The sequence below is a fragment of the Sebastes fasciatus genome, chromosome 3, assembly GCF_043250625.1.
Source record: "Sebastes fasciatus isolate fSebFas1 chromosome 3, fSebFas1.pri, whole genome shotgun sequence".
Classification (NCBI taxonomy): Eukaryota; Metazoa; Chordata; class Actinopteri; order Perciformes; family Sebastidae; genus Sebastes; species Sebastes fasciatus.
This window is the reverse complement of record NC_133797.1, coordinates 2991431-3013287: the sequence shown is the minus strand read 5'-3', so window position 1 is coordinate 3013287 and position 21857 is coordinate 2991431. Positions and strand designations below refer to the sequence as shown.

At 40.9% G+C, this 21857-nt stretch overlaps 1 protein-coding gene across 1 annotated transcript; it reads right to left on the bottom strand.

Moving 5' to 3' along the window:
* Positions 1–1753: 1753 nt before the first annotated feature.
* On the bottom strand, positions 1754–16860 carry LOC141765140 (polycomb complex protein BMI-1-like). Its single transcript, XM_074631125.1, has 9 exons — positions 16703–16860; positions 15915–16042; positions 14950–15046; positions 13674–13729; positions 13439–13568; positions 10528–10567; positions 10290–10388; positions 5457–5537; positions 1754–2998 (listed from the first exon to the last, which is right to left on the bottom strand). Exons 2-9 carry the CDS (start codon positions 16030–16032, stop codon positions 2618–2620), a joined length of 1002 nt encoding a protein of 333 aa, XP_074487226.1. The 5' UTR covers positions 16033–16042; positions 16703–16860; the 3' UTR covers positions 1754–2617.
* Positions 16861–21857: the final 4997 nt, after the last annotated feature.

Genomic DNA, 21857 nt, shown 5'->3' with positions numbered 1-21857 from the left:
TCCTCCGTGATCTTGAGACTGCTGGGAGACACAGCAAACCTTCTTGCAACCGCATATATGGATGTGTCATCCTGGAGGAGCTGGACTACCTGTGCAACCTGATTGGGCTGCAGGTACCGCCTCATGCTATAAATAGTGACAAGGACACTAGCGGAACACAAAACTAGAGAAGAACCAGTCAGGAAGGATGAGGAGTGAGCAATTGTCTTTGGCCACCACATGTAAAACCATTCCCTTTTTGGGGGTTGTCTTGCTGTTGCCTCTCCATTCACCTGTTGTCACTTTCATTTGCACCAAAGCAGCTGAAAGTGATTCACAATCACTGGTGCTTCCTAAAAGGACAGATTGATATCCCTGAAGTTTAACTGATGACGGTGTTATACTGGGATGATTAAGTGTTCCCTTCATTTTTTTGAGCAGTGTATATATACTGTATATATTTACACACTTGGTGTTCACTTTATTAGGTACACCTGTACAGTCTAATACAATCCAATCTGCTATTAAGTCTACTTTTATGATGCCTATAATGTTTTGATTGACACTGTCATAAAGGTGTTCATTCAACTATATGTTTTAGCACTGAGGTCATAGTTAGTGGTGCTGTTGTACTGGTCTGCATTATACTCAGAGGTGGTTCTAATATTCTGCTCCCCTCATGGATGTAAATGGGAAGGACTAAAAAATAGAAATACCATTTCTGACATTGCACCAAATACTGGACATCAGGAGCTTTGTTAAGATAGATGTTATGGTGTTGAGTTACATTAGATCGTGCAGGTGTACCTAATAAAGTGGCCACTTAGTGTATATACTGTATATGTCAGTGGTTCCCAACCTGGGAGTTGGGCCCCATAAAGGGTCGCAACATGATTAACAAGAAAGAACAAAAACATATCTGCTACACAAAATTCTGATTATTTTTCAGACTTTCCTCAAATCTTTCTGTAGGTGTTTGTGGTTTGATATTTTGAATGCATAAATATAAAAATTGAAAGGAAGAATAGATTCAAACCTCTCCTATTGTTAGAGAATTATGCCAAGATGATGGAACGACCTTTAAGGTCACTCCATTGCACACACACATTACAGCTCACTGTAAGAAACTGCACAGAAAAAAAGAGCTGTTGACATTAAAGGTCCCATATTATGCTCATTTTCAGGTTCATACTTGTATTTTGTGTTTGTACTAGAACATGTTTACATGCTGTAATGTTAAAAAAACAAAACTTTATTTTATTCTATTTCATTCTGAATATACCTGTAGTCACCCTCTGTCTGAAACGCTCTGTTTTAGTGCATTGCAAAGGAATTGCATTGCTAGGAAACAGTTTGGGTACATGTTTACTTCCCGTCAGTTGATGTTATTCACATACACTGCAACAGGAAATAAACTGGGACACATTTAGAATGTTTACGTTTAAAACCGTGTAAAGGGTCTAAATATTGTATATTTGTGACATCACAAATGGACAGAAATCCTAACGGCTTGTTTCAAACGCACAATATCTGAATACGGGCTGTGTGTATTTCTCCATATATTGAGTGTTTTGATAGTTTAACAGTATTTATATAGCACTTAAACCTGCTTTATAATATAAAAGACATGAAAATCTCATTCTGTACAATATGGGACCTTTAAATGTTGAACAAAGCTTTTGGGGTTCCCCATTCTTGCCACATGCACAACAGCATGCTTTACAACCGATCACATTCAGAGAATCATAAACAAGACAGTCAGGTCAGAAAAACCTAGTAAGTAAACATTTTATTGACCTAAAACATGCACATATGGCTGATAAAAAAAAAAAAGTATCATTGTTTGTTGAAAAGAAACAAAAGGAATGTTGAACTTCATGAAACTACGACATACATGGCAAAATATTCAAATCCCTTTTGAGTTCTTCGACTGCCATGAGAGAGAGAGAGAGAGCGCGGTCTGCTGACAAACATCTGCCTGCGAGCGCGGTAGTGCTTGACATTTTGTAAATATAAATGCTTCTCCTGCTGGAAAATACTCGTCGGTTTGGGTTGTGTGATCTGACCTTAACAAAGTGCATCAACAGTTTATTGTACCTGTGTTACCTGATGAGCAGTTGCTTATACTGGACACTTACAGCAGTTATTAACATGACTGTTCAAAAGGCGAGGATTAGCTTCTTTTTTTTCTTCTTTACATCCAACTTCTGCAGTGATGAACACCGCAATGCCCTTCAGCATTTAGTCCCAAGTGTTATGGAGCCAAATCAATGATGATGGATCTACAGTATGGAAATGAAACGGACCCACTGCATATACAATACAAAACGATTACAATATCTTGTATAAAAGATAAGTTTATACATATGTATGCACACATGCTCACATTTGATACATCCTGTACAGTTTGTATGTGTGCACTGTTCTAGTCTAACACACATAAACACACACACACACACACACACGCACATACATACAAGTGTCTATTTGGCTGCACTTTCAGTGTCTCCCGCTGAAAGATGAGAACAGTAACCTGCCTCCTGTCTGTCCAGAAGGCTCCAGCTCGTCTTTTTGCTCTGTAGAAAGAAAGAAGGGAGCAATTCAAACACTGTCCTCCCCTGCTGCTCCGGCGTGCACGTTAGGTCGTCGGAGGCAAACCGCTTTTGTCGCCTCCCCTCGCCTCTTCTTTGCCGGCCCCAGAGCTCGTGCCGTTGACAGTCACCTTCCGAGCGTTGGCACCCTGTTTGGAGGCGAGGCTATGTCGCTGAGTGTTATTGGGCGCGGTGGTGCCGTTGGAGCTTTGGATGGCGGGAGAGAGGTTGTGGGACGCGGGGCTGGACTGCGAGGAGGCTCGGGCCGGCTGGGCTGCAGCAGGACTGTGGACTTTGTCGCTCTGGGAGTCGCTCTCCGATGTCGGGCTGGTGTTGACGCCGTCGGAGTGGCCCTGGGCGGCAGATTGGGACGGCCTCCTGCGCTTCCGGGTGGGCTTGACCAGATACTGCAGCGGGATGGGTCCAGTCTGCACAGAGGTACACACATGGTTAGAGCGGGGTGGATCGGCGCTCAGGTTTTATTATTCATCAGTATATGGGAACATTTACAGACTGGACTTTCTGTCTGTAAAGGTTGAATGATAAGACTTGTGAAAAATGTTCTTATTGTCATAAATCCCATGAAAAGTCCAGAACGGTCAATGATAGATGTTACATCCTCTTAACACTCCGCCAGCGGGCCCGGCCGCTATTCTGTCTTTCAGAGATTGTAGCGGCTCAGTTTTTAAGCTAGAGTGAAGATACTAGTATCATATGAAACTAGAAAACCTGATAATCCATTGGTACCAACCATGCTATCTTGTAGGGAAGAACGCTAAATAACGTCACAAAATTACGCGAAAACTGGCATGGCCATTTTCAAAGGAGTCCTTTGACCTTCAACCTCCAGATCAGTGAATGAAAATGGGTTCCATGGGTACCCACGAGTCTCCCCTTTACAGACATGCCCACTTTATGATAATCACATGCAGTTTTTGAATGCAGTACAACTGCGTTATTTTCGCTGGTGTATGTGAATATTTCTGCATACTGGGGTCTCTAAACAATCTGGAATTACATAAACCGGGTATCACTGTAAAGCTGAGACTCTTGTGGATCCAATGAGCCCAACTGTATTCATGTGTGATGATGTTAGTCCCCATAGTAGAGGATGTATGGCTTCCCTCAGTACTTTGACAATAAGGGGGTTTGTGAGCAGTTTACACAACACAAGTGCTCGCCATCCAATCGCCGAAAAATGCAATTCTAGCAGAAATCTCCAAATTTAAAAAGTTTTTGAAACCAAATCACAGCATGGCTTTAACTATGGTGTTCCTCAAGGTCTTGACGTGTTAATGTGGTATTTTGGAGGGATTATTGAACTTTTTTATTAATTCTTGATTGGTAAAAAAAAATATGGTTAAATTTAGCACCAAATCTTTGTAACAAATGGTATCAACACAAAAACTGCTGCAACAATTTATGAGACATAATAGCGCATGAGGATGAACATCATATACTTCTATCACAATGTTCTAATCCCTTCTACACTTTCACAATTTATTTTAATTATTAATTTATGAATGAATTGTTATTTCTGATTGATGACTTGAACAACTTGACACACAGTGCTGAGCTGAATCTCAAATTAATCCTCAGCTTCCCAGCTTTCAGATGATGTACACCACTTCTATGTGACATCTATTGTTGTTTTTCTTTAGCCCTGAACATCCCCTGTCCCCCCACCCCTCTAAACTAAATGGTATGGGGTTAACATGTGTTATGTCTGTGTAGTCAAAGCCTGATACATATCATCCCTCTGTGCCATAGAGCTCCTTATTGTCTAAAAACAGATCAGTGAGCCACACTGTTCCACTGGGTGACATGTTCCTTCATTACCATTAACATGGGCACGGTAGTTTATTCTGACTCAATCCCACATCCACCGTCCTGCTGCCACTAATACTAATACTAATAACTAATACTAATACTCACTAGAGCACCACATGTGGATTCATTTGATGCAGAAAATAGACCCCAACAAATGCGCCATTTACTCCAGTTTGAATAATATTTGCCAAAAACTATAGTGCTCACTTGTTTTGTGTGAAATTACTGAGCCTGAATTTAAAACAATAAACATATAAATGAAATATATTTTGAACAGTTTTCAAAGAATCACATATTCAGTCCGAACCAACGGGCCAGGGCTGAGAGACACAGAGAGGGAAGGATGGAAAGGTTGCAGAGCATTTTTTGGTCTTTTCATGGGATTTGTTGACAAGAGTAAAAAACATAATTTAATATACCCTAATCCAAATATCACAGTTGTTTCTATAACCAAGGGATAACTGACAATCTCAATTAATTAACACCTCACAGTCCACCCAGGATCTTCCAATCTAGCTACGAACACGTCCACATAAAAAGGGAGTTTCTAACAAATGGTCAACCACACAACTCCAAAGCAACATACTCAATAAGATGAATGACTGATGATGAGTTTTGTTGGATGGTCATGCTAGTAGTATCCTCTAAACATACAACTAAAACAAAAATAAACAAACAGCAGAAATGAAAAAAGCTAACTAGACTAAAAATGATGTGTGATCATGTAAACATACTGTATGTATATATTGTATGTCAGAATGATGAAGGACCACCTTGTGTTTTCACCGGTTTAACCCATTGATACAAAATGTGTGTGTTAGAGCATCTCCTTCTAAAACCAGTGACCAAGACGTCCTCCCATCCATCCATACACAGCTCCCATTGGCTGCCTCAGCCTGTTACATCATCAATTTAAGAACATATAGCATGCGCAAAAAGTTGTCAGCACTAAGGACAAGTGATTTTTAGCATGTGGAAGCCCAGAGAAAGTCAGGAAACATGATATAATCGTATATTTGTGGTCCAGAGTAAAAAGGTGTGAAAGCTGCCACTCACTCGTCTCCACTCATAGAAGTAGGCGATATCCATTAGTGTGTAGTAGTCCTTCAAGGGCTCATCTCCGTACAACACCTCCACCTGTAATACAGTCCAAAAACCACTTAACACAATGTGACCAGCAGGAAACAGCCATCTGCCAAATGTTCACTTTAAAAGGTCCCATATTGTAAAAAGTGAGATTTTCATGTCTTTTATATTATAAAGCAGGTTTAAGTGCTATATAAATACTGTGAAAGTATCAAAACACTCAATATACGGAGAAATACACACAGCCCGTATTCAGAAACTGTGCGTTTGAAACAAGCCGTTAGGATTTCTGTCCATTTGTGATGTCATAAAGCTACAATATTTAGACCATTTCGCGGTTTTAAACATAAACATACTAATGTGTTCCAGTTTATTTCCTGTTGCAGTGTATGTGAATGACATCAGCTGACAGGAAGTAAACATGGACCCAAGCTGTTTCCTAGCAACGCAATTCCGTTGCCCTTCCGTTGAAATGCACTAAAACGGAGCGTTTCTGCAAGAGCGTGAAATCAGGTATATTCAGACAGACAGGATGAGAAAAATAATGTGTTTTTTGAACATTAAAGGGACTCTATGTAAGAATCAGAAATGTCTTGTTGGGCGCCTGGGTTAGCTCAGTTGGTAGAGCGGGCGTCCATGTATTAAGGCTTGGTCCTGACCGCGGCGGCCCGGGTTCGAATCCGGCCTGTGGCCCTTTCCGCATCCACTCTCTCTCTCCCCCCTTTCAAGACTCTATCCTGTCATAAAAATGGAAAATGCCCCCAAAAAAATAACTTTAAAAAAAAAAAAGAAATGTCTTGTTAACAGCGACACCTGTGGTCGTTAAGTTAACGAAAGTCAGCGTCCTGTTGCTCGCGCTTGTGCTCGCTCTACATAGAAATGAACGAGCATCGCTCAAAACAGTGGACGGAAGTTTTTTACCGACCGACCCCTTATTGGATATCAGTTACTGATTGGACGCTGCTGCTGATTGGACTGATTGATACACGTCAACATCACTGGAGTTTCATACCGAAGTGAAGACAGATCAGAGATTAACAGTTTTATAGTTTAGTTGTCTTCTGTTCACCGTCTAGTTATAATTTGTGTTAACTGTAGGTGTGAACAACAAACGGACCATGTTGATGGTGAAGTGTTCCAGCAGCAGAAGGACCTGCAGGATCTCTGCTCACACACCGCAGCTGAAGGAGTCTGTTACTGAAAGAGCTTTATAAAACCTGACAACGAACAGACCTCAATCAACTTTCTGCATTTATTAGAAAGAGTTTTCTTTTCATGATCTGTTATTTTCCCCGTTAACTTTTATTAAGGATCCAGTTAAAGTCAGAGAGAGAAGGAGGGTCTGTCTTTTACACCTTTTACATCATTTATCCTCATTTCCATTCAGTCACAAGTGGCTGATAATACCAGAGCGTCGGGTTTGATATGAGTTACATCATTTACATTTTCCCTGAAACATTCAGCCTAATACATAACTTCTACTGTCAGAATATCAGTAAATACAGACGCTAATAATGAATAAATAATATAAAGGCATTGTGCCCCATTGTGCATTATGCCTGAAATGGTTCCTGGTCCTCTAAGCAGGACTCAGTCCACAGTAGAAATACAGACTGCAGCTGTTATTCATGTGCAGCTGTTTGTTAAACAGGTAACAGATTTCAGAGAGGAAACACTGCTGCTCTGCCACTGAGAAGAACTGTGTTTTTATTAGTATTAGTACAGTTCAGACACAAACAGCTGTTAAAGCCATCTGACAGCTGATCCAGCTGCGATCAGCTGCTGCTGTCATCAGAAACGGACATCTCTTCCTCGCCCCGATCCGCTCGCATCTTCCGTGGGCGGGACAAAGACGTGAGGAGAGGAATCGAGCCGTATAAAATCAGAAATGGGAAAGGCCTAGAGACTTCTTCCATTCTAGTTAGATATTGACCCAGTAGTGCCAAACCTACTGCTGACGTCCCATCCTGCTTCCAGGTCAGCTTTTGTTCCATTGGCCTCAATTACATTTGCATAAAAAAAAAATTAGGTTTCCACCAAAAGTGGACTTTTAGTCCCTGGAACTACTTTTTAAAAAGGAACTAAAAAGTTCCTCCAGCCCACTGTTGTCTGCGTTTCCACCGCGGTCTAAAGACCTGTGAAGATTAGATGCATGTTGGATGTAATGAATGAAATGCAGAAGAGGAAAATGAAACTAAGAGCGTCTGTCTCCACAGTAAAACATCTGTTGAGTGTTCGATGGTTATTTACGTCTCTCTCTCTCTCTTCTACCGTTCGCCCTCTGAGCTCGCTGGCACGATCTCTCTTTCTCTCTGTCTTTTTTTAAATGAGTCGGGAGGCCGACAGCAGAGCCTAACTTCACTTTTAATGTTATCAAACAGAGAAATGCTCTCCCCTCGTCCTGAAATGCTCCTAAATGGATACTAGGGAGCTTCCTTGTTTTATGAATGAAGCGGTACACGAGTTGAAGCAGCGGCGCTGTGTGTGTGTTTCACCAATCAGTGATGTCAACGCTGAAAACTCCACCAGGAAAGTTCCGGTACTTTCAGAAAGTACTACCCCCCCGACCAGGGCCTTCTGGGGGGTAAAATGTCCGTAAAACATCATTTAGACCCTGGTCCCTGCAGTCCAAACGCAATGAGTTTGAGGCAACATTTGTTTTAGTTTTAACACTGAACAACAACATCTGAAAAGAATCGTGTGAGCAGTTGTTGAATGCTAACAAATTAGTAAAAGGTGGGTCCGTTATGGACCGTTTTCATTTTGACTTGAAAGCACAGGTTAATAAAATGGGATACTTAATGGAACAGAGTAGGGGTGTAACAATTTATCTACTACATCGATGTATCCATTTATATTCCTACGATCCAACTTCATCGATAGGTACTCTGCAAGTTGTCCTTCACGGGAGATTATATCCATATAAAATCAATTTGAAACGCAAAAAACGATTGTATGGATACTAAGGATTTGCACCTTGTATTTAAGGATGATAAACGTTATATGAAAGTATTTTTTTAGCACTTTTAATAAGTAAAGAAATGTTCAACGTGACTCCAGTCCACTCTCCAGACATGCGGCAGCTTGCCAGCTCTGCCCTCTGCAGCGCGTGCACGCATCCATGGTGTGCATGCAGACGAACGGCGCAGTAGACTCCTCCCTCTCTCGCCTGGTAGCGGCGTGGAGGGAGACGGGAACCGGTCTGCATGAGCTGCTGGCGGTGTGCAGAGTTTCAGGCACTATCAATCCACTGTACGTGGGCGGTTTCACCCACAGGAGTTTTCCCCATGCGCTGTCGTTTTTTCATTCAGAAAAAAATGACTTTCCTTTCCCTGTCATGATATCAATGTGCATCACGCAGCATCAGCTCACGTTTCCAGCCGCAGAGCAGACGGTCCGCGAGGCAAATTATCACGACAGGAGTAAAGTACATAAAAAAAAAAAATTCAACTAAAATGTTGTTCCGTATGTTTTCATTTATGAAAAGAGCCCAAATGAACACTGTAGATGGACTACTGGATTACTATCAGCAGATTATTTAAACCGCGTTTGTATAGGAATGATTCTGTCCCAAGCTGTTTGATCACTATCAGCTGTTTGATCACGATCAGCTGTTTGATCTCTATCAGCTGTTTGATCTCTATCAGCTGTTTGATCTCTATCAGCTGTTTGATCACTATCAGCTGTGTGATCACTATCAGCTGTGTGATCACTATCAGCTGTTTGATCACTATCAGCTGTTTGATCACTCTCAGCTGTTTGATCTCTATCAGCTGTTTGATCACTATCAGCTGTATGATTACTATCAGCTGTTTGATCACTATCAGCTGTTTGATTACCATCAGCTGTTTAATCACTATCAGCGGTTGATCTCTATTATTGATCTACCGTTTATACTGAAAACGAGGACAGAAGCTGCAGGTTAAACCACTGTTCATTTAACTTGAATAGAAGTTGGTTTATTATATTCTGTGTTAAATATTACACTGCCTTGTATCTTGAGAACTGAATCAGCAGGTCCTGCAGTTGCACTTTTCATTATTTTAAAATAAAAGCTGTATGTATTTGCCATAAATCGTTGTTTACTTGTTTATATCCATAATTAATTTATCCCTGATTCCCTTACAGGAAAGACTTTGAGGAATCCTGACCTGCTCTGTCCAGTATCACATATTTATTTCACAGTCACACTGACTGAATTTTTGGCAAAAAAAAAAACTGTATCGATTTCAAATCATTGAATCGTATCGTAACGCTCTAGATGAGCCAGATATCTCTCTCTCTGTGTGTGTGTGTGTGTGTGTGTGTGTGTGTGTGTGTGTGTGTGTGTGTGTGTGTGTGTGTGTCTCTGTGTGTGTGTGTGTGTGTGTGAGAGATCTGGCTCTTTAGCTGCTAAGTGCTCCGCTACATTCACCAGCTAGTAGCTAACGTTGTCGTCCGTACGATGAGTTTATCAGAGCCTGTTCACTAAGAACAGCAGCCTGCTACGGCTGAAACCCACATTAATGGGAGCAGTAAAAGTGAACCAAAACAGTGAAGTTATGGGCTGAAATGAGTGCAGCTTCGAGGATTTTGCAGTTTTTGCAGCAATGATTTGGTCACTTTGGAGCTCTGTTAGTTATCACGTTGCACTGACAGCTCACATATCAAAATACTGATTTCCAGAGCTCTTTAAAACCAAACATGCCAACCTAATAAGTCCTTTTACACAAGCCATTTATATTATTGTGACTAAACCCTGAAGTCTGCCACACAATCAATACAGCACGAGCTGCTGCGTACGGGTACAAAGTGTTTAATTACCCGATAGTTGTTGGGAATATCCATCTTGCTTCGGAGGAACTTTGCTAAGTGCATGACGGACATGGCTGCTGGGCACTGCAGGAAGCGTTTACCGTTGGACTGAGAACAAAGTAAAGAGCAGCGAGGGTTCACATAAATCCAGGGTGAAGACCAGAAAACCACATTAAACTTGAAGTGTGTCCGCCTCAACTACTGCTGCTTTACCCAACTGTGCTTTTTATCTGAAATAAGGCTTTACCTTGTCTCCTTCCATCTCTGAATGCTGCCTCTCATTATTTCTGCAAGCAAATATTAAACACAAAGAAAAGGTGTTAAACATGAATTAACAATTCTTTCCACATCAAACGTCACTCTGATGAACACTTAATCAGTCATACACCGTCAATAAGCCTCTAACACCAAGTATCCACCGCTGACATTACAGGTTATAATTCACTTTAAAGGTCCCATATCGTGCTCATTTTCAGGTTCATACTTGTATTTTGTGTTTCTACTAGAACATGTTTACATGCTGTAATCTTCAAAAAACACATTATTTTCCTCATACTGTCTGCCTGAATATACCTGTATTTACACTCTGTCTGAGACGCTCCGTTTTAGTGCATTTCAACAGAATTGCATTGCTAGGCAAAAGCTTGGGTCCATGTTTACTTCCTGTCAGCTGATGTTATTTACCTTCACTGCAACAGGAAATAAGCTGGGAGGCATTTAGAATGTTTACGTTTAAAACCGTGTAATGGTCTAAATATTGTATATTTGTGACATCACACATGGACAGAAATCCTAACGGCTTGTTTCAAACACGCAATTTCTGCGTATATTTCTCTGTATATTGAGCGTTTTGATAGTTTAACAGTATTTATAAAGCACTTAAACCTGCTTTATAATGTAAAATACCTGAAAATCTCACTTTATACAATATGGGACCTTTAATGCACATTTTTAGATTATGATTTAGTTTTTAATGCACATTTTTTGTAATATGCACGTATCATCTGTCACTTTATGTACATATTGTAATATGTACATATCTGTCACTGTTAATATAAATCCAAAACGCTGTAAATACAGTATATAAACATCTTCACATGTACATACAGTGCATGTATATTCATAATTTTTGTTGCACTATTTGTATTGTTTAAAACTTCCAGAACACTTGACTTGTATATATATATATATATATATATATATATATATACAGACGTAGGCAAAGTTGTTGGTAACGTTCCGTTAAAGAGAGAAAAACCCACAATGGTCACTGAAATAACTTGAAACTGACAAAAGTAATAATAAATAAAAATTCACTGAAAATTAACTAATGAAAATCAGATATTGTTTTTGAATTATGGTTCAGCAGAATCATTTAAAAAAACAAACTAATGAAACTGGCCTAGACAAAAATGATGGTAACATTAACTTAATATTTTGTTGCACAACCTTTCGAGGCAATCACTGCAATCAAGCGATTTCTGTAACTCTCAATGAGACTTCTGCACCTGTCGACAGGTATGTTGGCCCACTCCTCGTGAGCAAACTGCTCCAGCTGTCTCAGGTTTGAAGGGTGCCTTCTCCAGACAGCATGTTTCAGCTCCTTCCACAGATGTTCAATAGGATTTAGATCCGGGCTCATAGAAGGCCACTTCAGAATAGTCCAATGTTTTGTTCTTAGCCATTCTTGGGTGTTTTTAGCTGTGTTTTGGGTCATTATCCTGTTTGAGGACCCATGACCTGCAACTGAGACCAAGCTTTCTGACACTGGGCAGCACATTTCGCTCCAGAATGCCTTGATAGTCTTGAGATTTCATTGCACCCTGCACAGATTCAAGACACCCTGTGCCAGATGCAGCAAAGCAGCCCCATAACATAACCGAGCCTCCTCCATGTTTCACATTAGGTACAGTGTTCTTTTCTTTGGATGCTTCATCTCTTCGTCTGTGAACATAGAGCTGATGTGACTTGCCAAAAAGCTCCAGTTTTGTCTCATCTGTCCAAAGGACATTCTCCCAGAAGCTTTGTGGCTTGTCAATATGCATTTTGGAAAATTCCAGTCTCGCTTTTTTATGATTTGGTGTCCTCCTCGGTTGTCTTCCATTAAGTCCACTTTGGCTCAAACAGTGACGGATGGTGCGATCTGACACTGATGTACCTTGACCTTGGAGTTCACCTCTAATCTCTTTGGAAGTTGTTCTGGGCTCTTTGGTTACCATTCGTATTATCCGTCTCTTCAATATGTCATCAATTTTCCTCTTGCGGCCACGTCCAGGGAGGTAGGCTACAGTCCCATGGACCTTAAACTTCTGAATAATATGTGCAGCTGTAGTCACAGGAACGTCAAGCTGCTTGGAGATGGTCTTATAGCCTTTACCTTTAACATGAAGGTCTATAATGTTCTTTCTGATCTCCTGAGACAACTCTCTCCTTAGCTTTCTGTGGTCCATGTTCAGTGTGGTACACACCATGACACCAAACAGCACAGTGACTACTTTTCACCCTTTAAATAGGCAGACTGACTGATTACAAGTTTGAAGACACCTGTGATGCTATTTACAGGACACACCTTAGTTTAACATGTCCCTATGGTCAAATTATTTTCAATCTTTTCTAGGGCTACCATCATTTTTGTCTAGGCCAGTTTCATTAGTTTGTTTTTTAAAATGATTCTGTTGAACCACAATTCAAAAACAATATCTGATTTTCATTAGTTCATTTTCAGTAAATTTTTATTTATTATTACTTTTGTCAGTTTCAAGTTATTTCAGTGACCATTGTGGGTTTTTCTCTCTTTAACGGAACGTTACCAACAACTTTGCCTATGTCTGTATATCTTATTTTCATTATTGTATTCTTATTTTTTTTTGTTGGTCATTGTTGTTCCTAGCAGTTATTTCTATTCTGTGTTAGTACACAGAGCGCTGCATAAAACCAGAGTCACATTCTATATATGTATATATACATGGCAAAATAAACCTGATTCGGATTCTGAGAAAGCCACATTCAGTGAGACATACTGCAGGTGTGAATGGAACCACTACCTATTTCTTAGTTGTATAATTGTATCGTTTGCTTTGTGAATGATCAGATAATTACATTTCATGCCTAAAAATTCCCACTGCTGTTTTTGTAAAAATGAGAAACGACCGACTCACTTGTTCCTCTCGTAGAACTGTATGGACAGACTGATGATTTCATCCTCCGCGATGTTAAACGTCTCCACCACTTCCCCCGGTTCCAGCACGCGATTCTCTGCGTAGAAGTCCCGCCTCCGTTTCATCTCATCTGGGTTCAGAAATATATACGTGTCCGTTGGCAAAGAAATGCATCATAAAATGGGAACTTATGAGAAGAGCTCGCTTCAAAGACAGTTTGCTGCGGTGGCCTCACCTTTGAATAACCCCGGAACAAGCTTATAGACGATATCTTGTAGAGTTTTGTCTGCTCTGTAAAAGAAAAAAGAAAACAATGATGATAAGCATGATACTCAAAATACACCTGATATAAACAGGGTTCCTACACATGTTCCACTTCAAAATTCCAGACTTCTTGGTAGATTTTTCAGACCATATTTGACTTTTGTCACCTCGTGACTCCGGGTGCAGAGGATGCTGGGACAAGACTACGGTCCTTAGGCGCCTCCCCCACGGTGGAGATGTCAAACAATTTCACACCAAGTTTGCATCCAGCTCTCTTTTCCCATTTGGAATTGTTACCCAACCAGGCTTGGTGTTTGGGATTGTCAAGCCAGACCTCAGAAAACCTGCATTTATCCATTTGTGGCCGTTCAGTCCACAGCTTTACGCAGAAAGTTGGACGACATTCTACCGTCAAACATCTTGTACTTGGGGCAATGTCGCTTTAGGTGAAAAACAATTATGCCGTCACTCTACTAGCAACAGGGACAGACTGGGACAGAAATCCATCCCGGGACTTTGAGACGGAGAGGCCTTGTATGCGAGCGCCCGTCGGGTGTGGGACGAAACATTTTGGGCATTCTCTTTATACCACAAAAACTGTATTAGTGGTAAAATTACCACTAATACAGTTTTTGTGGTATAAAGAGAATCTGATGATGATGATGATGATGATGAAGACCTTCAAGACTCTTCATAGTGGATGACACCTCCTCAGTTTGTATCAGCACGTCACCACTGCATGCTGGGGGGGGGGGGGCTGGAACACTGGTCACAGTTCGTCATGTTCACCATGGAAAGAACTGAGCCCATCAGATTTCAACAAAAACAAGGATCTGGCAGGCAGCTTTCAACTCTGTGCTGTCTGCCTGCACTTTTTGGTGACTTGTTATTATTACATTATAATTGTTATTTTGCTCATAATGAATAGTTAGCCCACATTTTGCCGCCCTTGTGAATATGGACGCGCTGGCTCTGGCCGTGACGTACAGGGCATTCCATTCCCGACTTCTTGCCTCTTGCTTTCTGCGACATCAAGCTCGTTTTGGCCCGCGCTCACTCACACAGTAGTAAACATTTCGGCTGCACTGGTTGCTCCAAATGGCACGAAAACACTCTGCGGCTTGTGTGATCAATTGATTTTTTAGAAATTCTGAATTTCATATTTTAGAAAACAGAAAAGGGAATATAGTCTGGAAACAGAAATGTTTTTCCATACTATTTTCATCATATAAACCATCATAACTTACCTGATGCTGAGCTGTGGACATGTCTTGTGAACCTGAACGTCACATCGAGGGCAGAACTTATTTGTCTCCAGGAAGGCAACGATGCAAGTTTTACAAACTGTACACACACACAGAGAGAGAGAGAGAGAGAGAGAGAGAGAGAGAGAGAGAGAGAGACAGAGACAGAGAGAGAGAGAGTCAGTGCATGTCACAGCCACAGAGAAAACCACAACACATAACAGCTAAAAACACTCTTCCTATTATTTACTCCTCTACTTCATGGGTTGTTGTGTTGTTTTTGTTTTTTTACATTAGGCATTTGATATTGCAATATATTGTTGTTAATTGTTTTTTTGTTTGTTTGTTTTATTGACACAACAAACATGAATTATTTCTGTATTGTTTTCTACCAAATCCATGTTCTTTTTAAATATTTACACATTGTAATTTGCTTAATGAATTGTATATATGTGTATACATATATGTTTTTGTATTTATTTTGTTCTTCTTTTTCTCATTATTGAATTGACGCTTTGGCAATATTGTTCACCTAACAGTCATGCCAATAAAGCATGTTGAATTGAAATAGAAATAGAGACCACTGCTCTGTATCACCAACAGTGTTACAGTGACGTCCATGGAGTGGACTCAGTATCATGGACTCTTGCAATTCAGTGTAATAAAATGATACAATACTAGATTTGATTCTACAATAGAGATGAATCTAAATCTCATACACAGTGTCAACACAAATCTAAATGTTTCACATGCATTACATTGTTATTGTCCACAGTGACAAACAACATAGAGGTGTGCGGAGGGGGAGGGGGGGGCACAGTAACATCACCTCCTCACAACCACAACATGAGCAGGAGCTCTGCACAATCTGTGTGCAGTGTGCAGTGTGCAGCTCTGTGCTAACTCCATGCTGGGGTTAATGAACACACTATGCATGCATGCATGAAGAGGCGATGTGTGGAACTTACAGGAGTGCAGGCACTCTACGATGGTTGTAGCATCAATTAAGTAGCCAGCACACAGCGGGCATGTGAGGTGTGGATTCAGATCTGTGATTTTAATCCGGTTGGGCTGCATTTTATCCATCTGGACAGATCTGCAGAGGAAACACAAGAACACAGTAGGGCACAGGAGCCTATGTAAATGTGCTTATTATTAACACTATTAGGTCTCTCCATATGGTGGTATTGAGTGGCTGCCACAGTGCCCCCCCTCAGACAATGTCTGCAGCTCGTCCTTGGGACAGCAGCTTGTGAAACCACAACAAAGAGAGCTGCTGGCCTGTAGATCCACTCGTCACGACATGTTGGAGCCGTAAATACGGCTCTGAGAGCGGGGAGCCGTGCAGCTCCATGCAGGCTCCATGCAGGCTGAGAGCTGCTGCTGAACACAACCCAGCAGAGCAGCCAGCAGACTACTGATCGCCCTGCTACTGGCCTCATCTAGTGCATCAGCTCCGCTCCGCTCCTCGACCAGCGGAGCAACAAAGAGCGTCTCCATTAGTCCGGAGCTCCTCCGATCGACCGGCCAGCACCACACGACACAGCCCGACTAAACACCTCCACTGATGGGGGTGCAGAGCCACAGAAAAGCTCTACTGGTACACAAAGCAGCCATCTTAAATTCACTGACAGGGCTGTATCAGGAGGCGAACAAGAGAGGCTCAAAATGTGACACTGTGCACGGAGTGTGCGCCTCCGCAAACAGCGGCGCGACGAGCCGATCAAGCGGCTCCGCGACGCCTCGGTCACCTTACCTGATCAGACATCAACGATTCCTCTCCTCACAGCGAGGATCCGGACAGATTAGACGGACTCGGACACAATTTGCAGCAGCGCCAGAAAATGGCTTTTTTCAGCACCGTCAGAGGACTGCCCATTTTAGATCACGTGATATTATTTTGTCGCCTCGTTCACGGGGCATACAGGGTATCCTCTATCCTCTCTCTCTCTCCTCTCTCCTATATCCTCTCTCCTCTCTCCTCTCTTCTCTCTCCTCTCTCCTTCTATCCTATATCCTCTCTCCTCTCTCCTCTCTCCTCTCTCCTCTTCTATATCCTCGATCCTCTCTCCTCTCTCCTCTCTCCTCTATCCTCTCTTCTCTCTCCTCTATCCTCTCTCCTCTATCCTCTCTCCTCTCTCCTCTATCCTCTTCTCTATCCTCTCTCCTCTCTCCTCTCTCCTCTTCTCGATCCTCTACTCTCTCCTCTATCCTCTCTCCTCTATCCTCTATCCTCGATCCTCTCTCCTCTCTCCTCTCTCCTCTATCCTCTCTCCTCTCTCCTCTGCAGGCCCTGCTCTCTGTTTACACATCCATCTACCCTGCATTGGCCCGCCGTTACATTATTATTACCATTTAATTATCTACATTTGTTCATTAATTTATTAGAATAAGTTGCACATGAGAGGGATCAGCCCCCCCCTCCTGTGAGTCTCACTCAGATTGGAGGTGATTTGGTCTGAGAGGCCCTGCAGGCCTCATGTCCCAGGGCCGAGCTCTGGCTTCTCCCATAAACACATGTGCAATTTAATTAGAAATGTGCAGGTCTTGCTTCATTTAAAACATTTTTTAAATAAAATATATATTTTATTTATACCATATATTAATATTAGAAAGAAAAAAATTATATATATAAACTGGAAAAACAAAGTTCGGAAACTTGTGTTTGGTGGATTATTTCTCTGTTGTTACAATGCTAATTATCATTGTATTTTACATCGTTGGAAAGCCTGTTTATTTACCTTCACAATGATGTCCAACTTGTAAGGATCATGCATTTGTGGGATGAGCAGCACAGCTGATTATGTGGGTAGCGCCCAAGAAAAATTTGCCAAAATGCTCTAAACAGTGTGTTCTCATAAGGCTACCAGGAAGCCTGCAATGACTGCCCTTCACTGTCAGGCCCGTTTGCGCTGGTGTCGTCAACACAGACAATGGAACCTGAACATGTGGGGGAATGTCATGTTCAGTGATGAGTCCAGGTTCTGTCTGCCAAAGTTGGACGGCAGGGTCAAAGTATGGAGACGACGTGGAGAACGCTATGCTGATTGTAGCACCGATGGAGTAACAGCTTTTTGGTGGGGCTGTGTTATGGTGTGGGGCGGCATCTCCCTCACTGGCAAAACAAGGCTTGTCATCATTGAAGGCCATCTCAATGCAGTGAGATATCACGATGAGATTCTGCAGCCAGTCACGATCCCATATCTCCACAATCTGGCACCTAACTTCATCCTCCAAGATGACAACGCTCGCCCCCACAGAGCCAGGGTTTTCACAGACTACCTCCACAATGTGGGAGTAGAGACAATGGAACGGCCTGCCAGAGTCCACACCTCAACCCAATTCAACACTTGTGAGATCAGCTTGGGCGTGCTGTATGTGTTAGAGTGACCAACACAGCTACGCTGGCTGACCTGCAACGAATCCTGGTTGAGGAATGGAACGCCATCCCACAGCAACGTGTGACCAGGTTGGTGACCAGCATGAGGAGGAGGTGCCAGGCTGTTGTGGCTGCATATGGATCTTCCACCGCTAATGAGGCTCCTGACGGTGTATTAAATGAATAAAGTGTAAAATAGCCAATATGTCATGTTTGTTCCTTGTTACTGATAGAGAGTTCAATCATCCAATCCACCAAACAACTCAAAACAAGAGTCAACACCAACAGGAGAATACACTGTTTCCCATTGGCAGAGCATTTTGGCAAATTTTACTTGGGCGCTACCCACATAATCAGCTGTGCTGCTCATCCCACAAATGCATGATCCTTACAAGTTGGACATCATTGTGAAGGTAAATAAACAGGCTTTCAAACCATTTAAAATACAATACCAATTAGCATTGTAACAACAGAGAAATAATCCACCAAACACAAGTTTCCAAACTTTTTTTCCCGATTTTATATATATATGTTTGTGAATTAATTTTTTTAAATGTTGGCGGGTCCAAAATGAATGTTTTGTTTATCTCTGTGGAAGATATCTGACTTTTGGTTCACACTTCTAACAAGGCTCGTGAGCCAATCGTAAAATGACGTTTGTATCACGTGGTATCTCTGGGTCATCAGTTAGTGTGGAAAAAAGGGATAAATGGCTGAGACTGACGGTAAGTGTCCGGCAACGACTTGTTGTGAAGTGAATGCAATGGAATGAGGGAGGGAGAATGCGGCATCTAGTGGCTCAATGTTATCAATGTTATGAACAGCACCTTTATATGATTTTTATTTATATCATGTATCAAATTAATGTTTAATAATTTAAATCTGATTGGAAATCTCCTTTTCCAGGTAACCCTGCTCATAATAAAAGCAGCACACACGGCAAAAATAAATCTACAATATAAAAGGGTAGCCTAATACTAACTATACTGTAAACTAATGGAGAATCAGCAGTACCCTTATGTAATGTAATGTATGTATGTAACCGACAGAGATCATCAAAGCTTTCTTCTCCAACCCTGTGAGAGCTCTAGGGTCAGCTTACAAAATACTGTTACTGCAAACTATACTGACTTCCATATTAGCGAGGGATGTTAACATATTGTATATGAAGACTCAGTCACTCAGTCAGATTTCCACCCCATCACTAGTATTCTGACTGGACAGTCGACAGGGCAAATACAGGGTTGCACAGGGGTAAATGGTGATTGCATGCTAGCAGTACAAGGAACACACACATTATGTTGTTACAGAATAGTTCTTTGAGAATTAGGAAATGTAAGAAAAAAAATATTTTCATTAAGGGGAAGAAAAAAAAATCATTCTAAAGGGAATTTCATTCCTTTGGTTTTGGACGGTGCATTCTTGAACATGAGGTCTCCTAAAAGAAAACAACAAAAATGATTGCAACTGATGCATCTTTTAGTGTAGTTGTACATTTCTTAACGTCTTTAAAGGGCTACTCCAGTAATTTAATATTTCACTTCCATAAAGCTGGGGGACTCACAAGAGACAGATTCAAAAAAGAAAAGGTCAAATTCCAACTAATAAAGGCCAGGATATCCTGACTTATAGTCCCTAAAATGGGTCCAGCTCCAAAAACACGGATCCTACATTTCCCATAATGCAACTCAATAGCATCTGTTTGTAAGGCCCAATTCCAAACCACCCCCTACATCCTATCCCTACCCACTTCCACTCCGATTGCGCGTTCGCATGGAGGGTCCGCCATATTAAGTGCCATTCCAAACCAATTCACGGGGAGTGGAAGTGGGTTATAAACCCTCCAACAGCGAGTCTACATCGATGACGACTCATCCAGCTGCCCTTACTGACAACGTGCTACGCCGTTTTGTGTTCGTCATGGAACACGATGTAATATAAGTTCTGTGCGACCACCTGTACAAACATTTACTGTAATCTGCTCAAACTGACATTTAATTTATTCTACTTTATTGTCATACAGACGTCAACAACATAAAGTAAACATATCGTATTTAAGATCAAATATACCCCTGTCTAGTCTAGAAAACGGTAGACATGTTCATTATTTTGTAAATTGTTGTATATATATATATATATATATATATATATATACACAACATGTTTATTATTTTTAACTCCTTTCATGAGCTATAACTTATTACATAATTATATTATATATTCAACAATATACTTAGCAGTACAATAATTTAATGCAATAATTCAGCTGTGCAATAATCTGGTTTACTCTGGCATTAACACTGCATTTATTTATACAGAACATTTCAACTTATATTCTTATTTTACACTATTCTTGCATTTTTGTAAATATATGTATTTACAGTATATTATTTGCATAGATCTTATTTTTCAGCATTATTATTTGCACTGTTTTTATATATATGTCTTATTCATATTTTCTTATGATTTCTCTATTTTTATATATCTATATTTATATTCTAGAACGGGAGCAAAACGTAACTCAATTTCCCCCACAGGGATCAATAAAGTATTTAAGATTCTGATATGTATTTCCTTGCCGGAGAGAAGGAAGTTCGTCCCAAAGTGTCCGCTGTATTGATCCTCTCCACCTTAAAGAAGGAGCTTCATTGAGCTGTGAGTGTGATGACAAACAGAGTGCCAGGCCGCAGCTGAGATAACCCTGATGACATCATCAGCCCCTGTTGAGGTCGTCAGGGTTATTTTGTCAGGTTATTGTCTGACTGCACAGCTTCACATAGAAAATTATACAACTGTAGTACTAACAATGACAAGTAAAATTAGCTGTATGTATAAAATTGGTTGAAGGCCCCTTTAAAGTTGGTATTTTAATTAAAATTTGAATTGCATCATGTCTGTTGTGGAACCATTAACATTCAGTCAGTGAAGAATAGAAGACTAATCAGACTTTACACTTATTTTGTAATGTTTCCTCTTTGAAGGATCACATGAGAAAGTTTGTAACGAACACAGTTTTTCTATCTGTTTTGTATCTTTTCACCACATCACCTGGTTGATTTTTATCCTGAAAACATCTTAATATCATCAGATCTAACCCTTTGAAATTGGTTTAATTCTGCAGAATATTTCTGTTGATGTAGTGCATGAGTGAACGTACCCCGTGGCCTCTACACAGGGTTGTCAGACCTGAACCTGTGGTGGGTTGCCCTGGGGAATTACATTGTGTGGGTCCTGTATCCTTCTGTGTTAAGCTATTTTACCTGAATGAAGACATAACTCATTGAAATTAGAATAATGTCACACATTTATTTCTCATTTATTTGTCTGCAAATCTGTGAAGGATTCTTGTGATCCATCAGATTCTGTGACCTGATGAAGAATTTCTGCTACTTTTCCAACAGTTTATGGCCACATCATTTATTGTGATCCGTTATCAAACAGACAAACAAAATAGATGTATGACCTTATCTAAGTATATACTACAGATAGAAACAGGAGCTTGGTAGTGCATAAATTATATTTGTCTTTAAAG

Coding starts and splice junctions, on each gene's coding strand:
- LOC141765140 (XM_074631125.1), bottom strand. CDS start 16,032: ATGGATAAAATGCAGCCCAACCGGATTAAAATCACAGATCTGAATCCA. Junction 10,568..13,438: donor CAGTTCTACGAGAGGAACAA/GTGAGTCGGTCG, acceptor ATTTGCTTGCAG/AAATAATGAGAGGCAGCATT. Junction 10,389..10,527: donor CAGAGATGGAAGGAGACAAG/GTAAAGCCTTAT, acceptor CTTTGTTCTCAG/TCCAACGGTAAACGCTTCCT.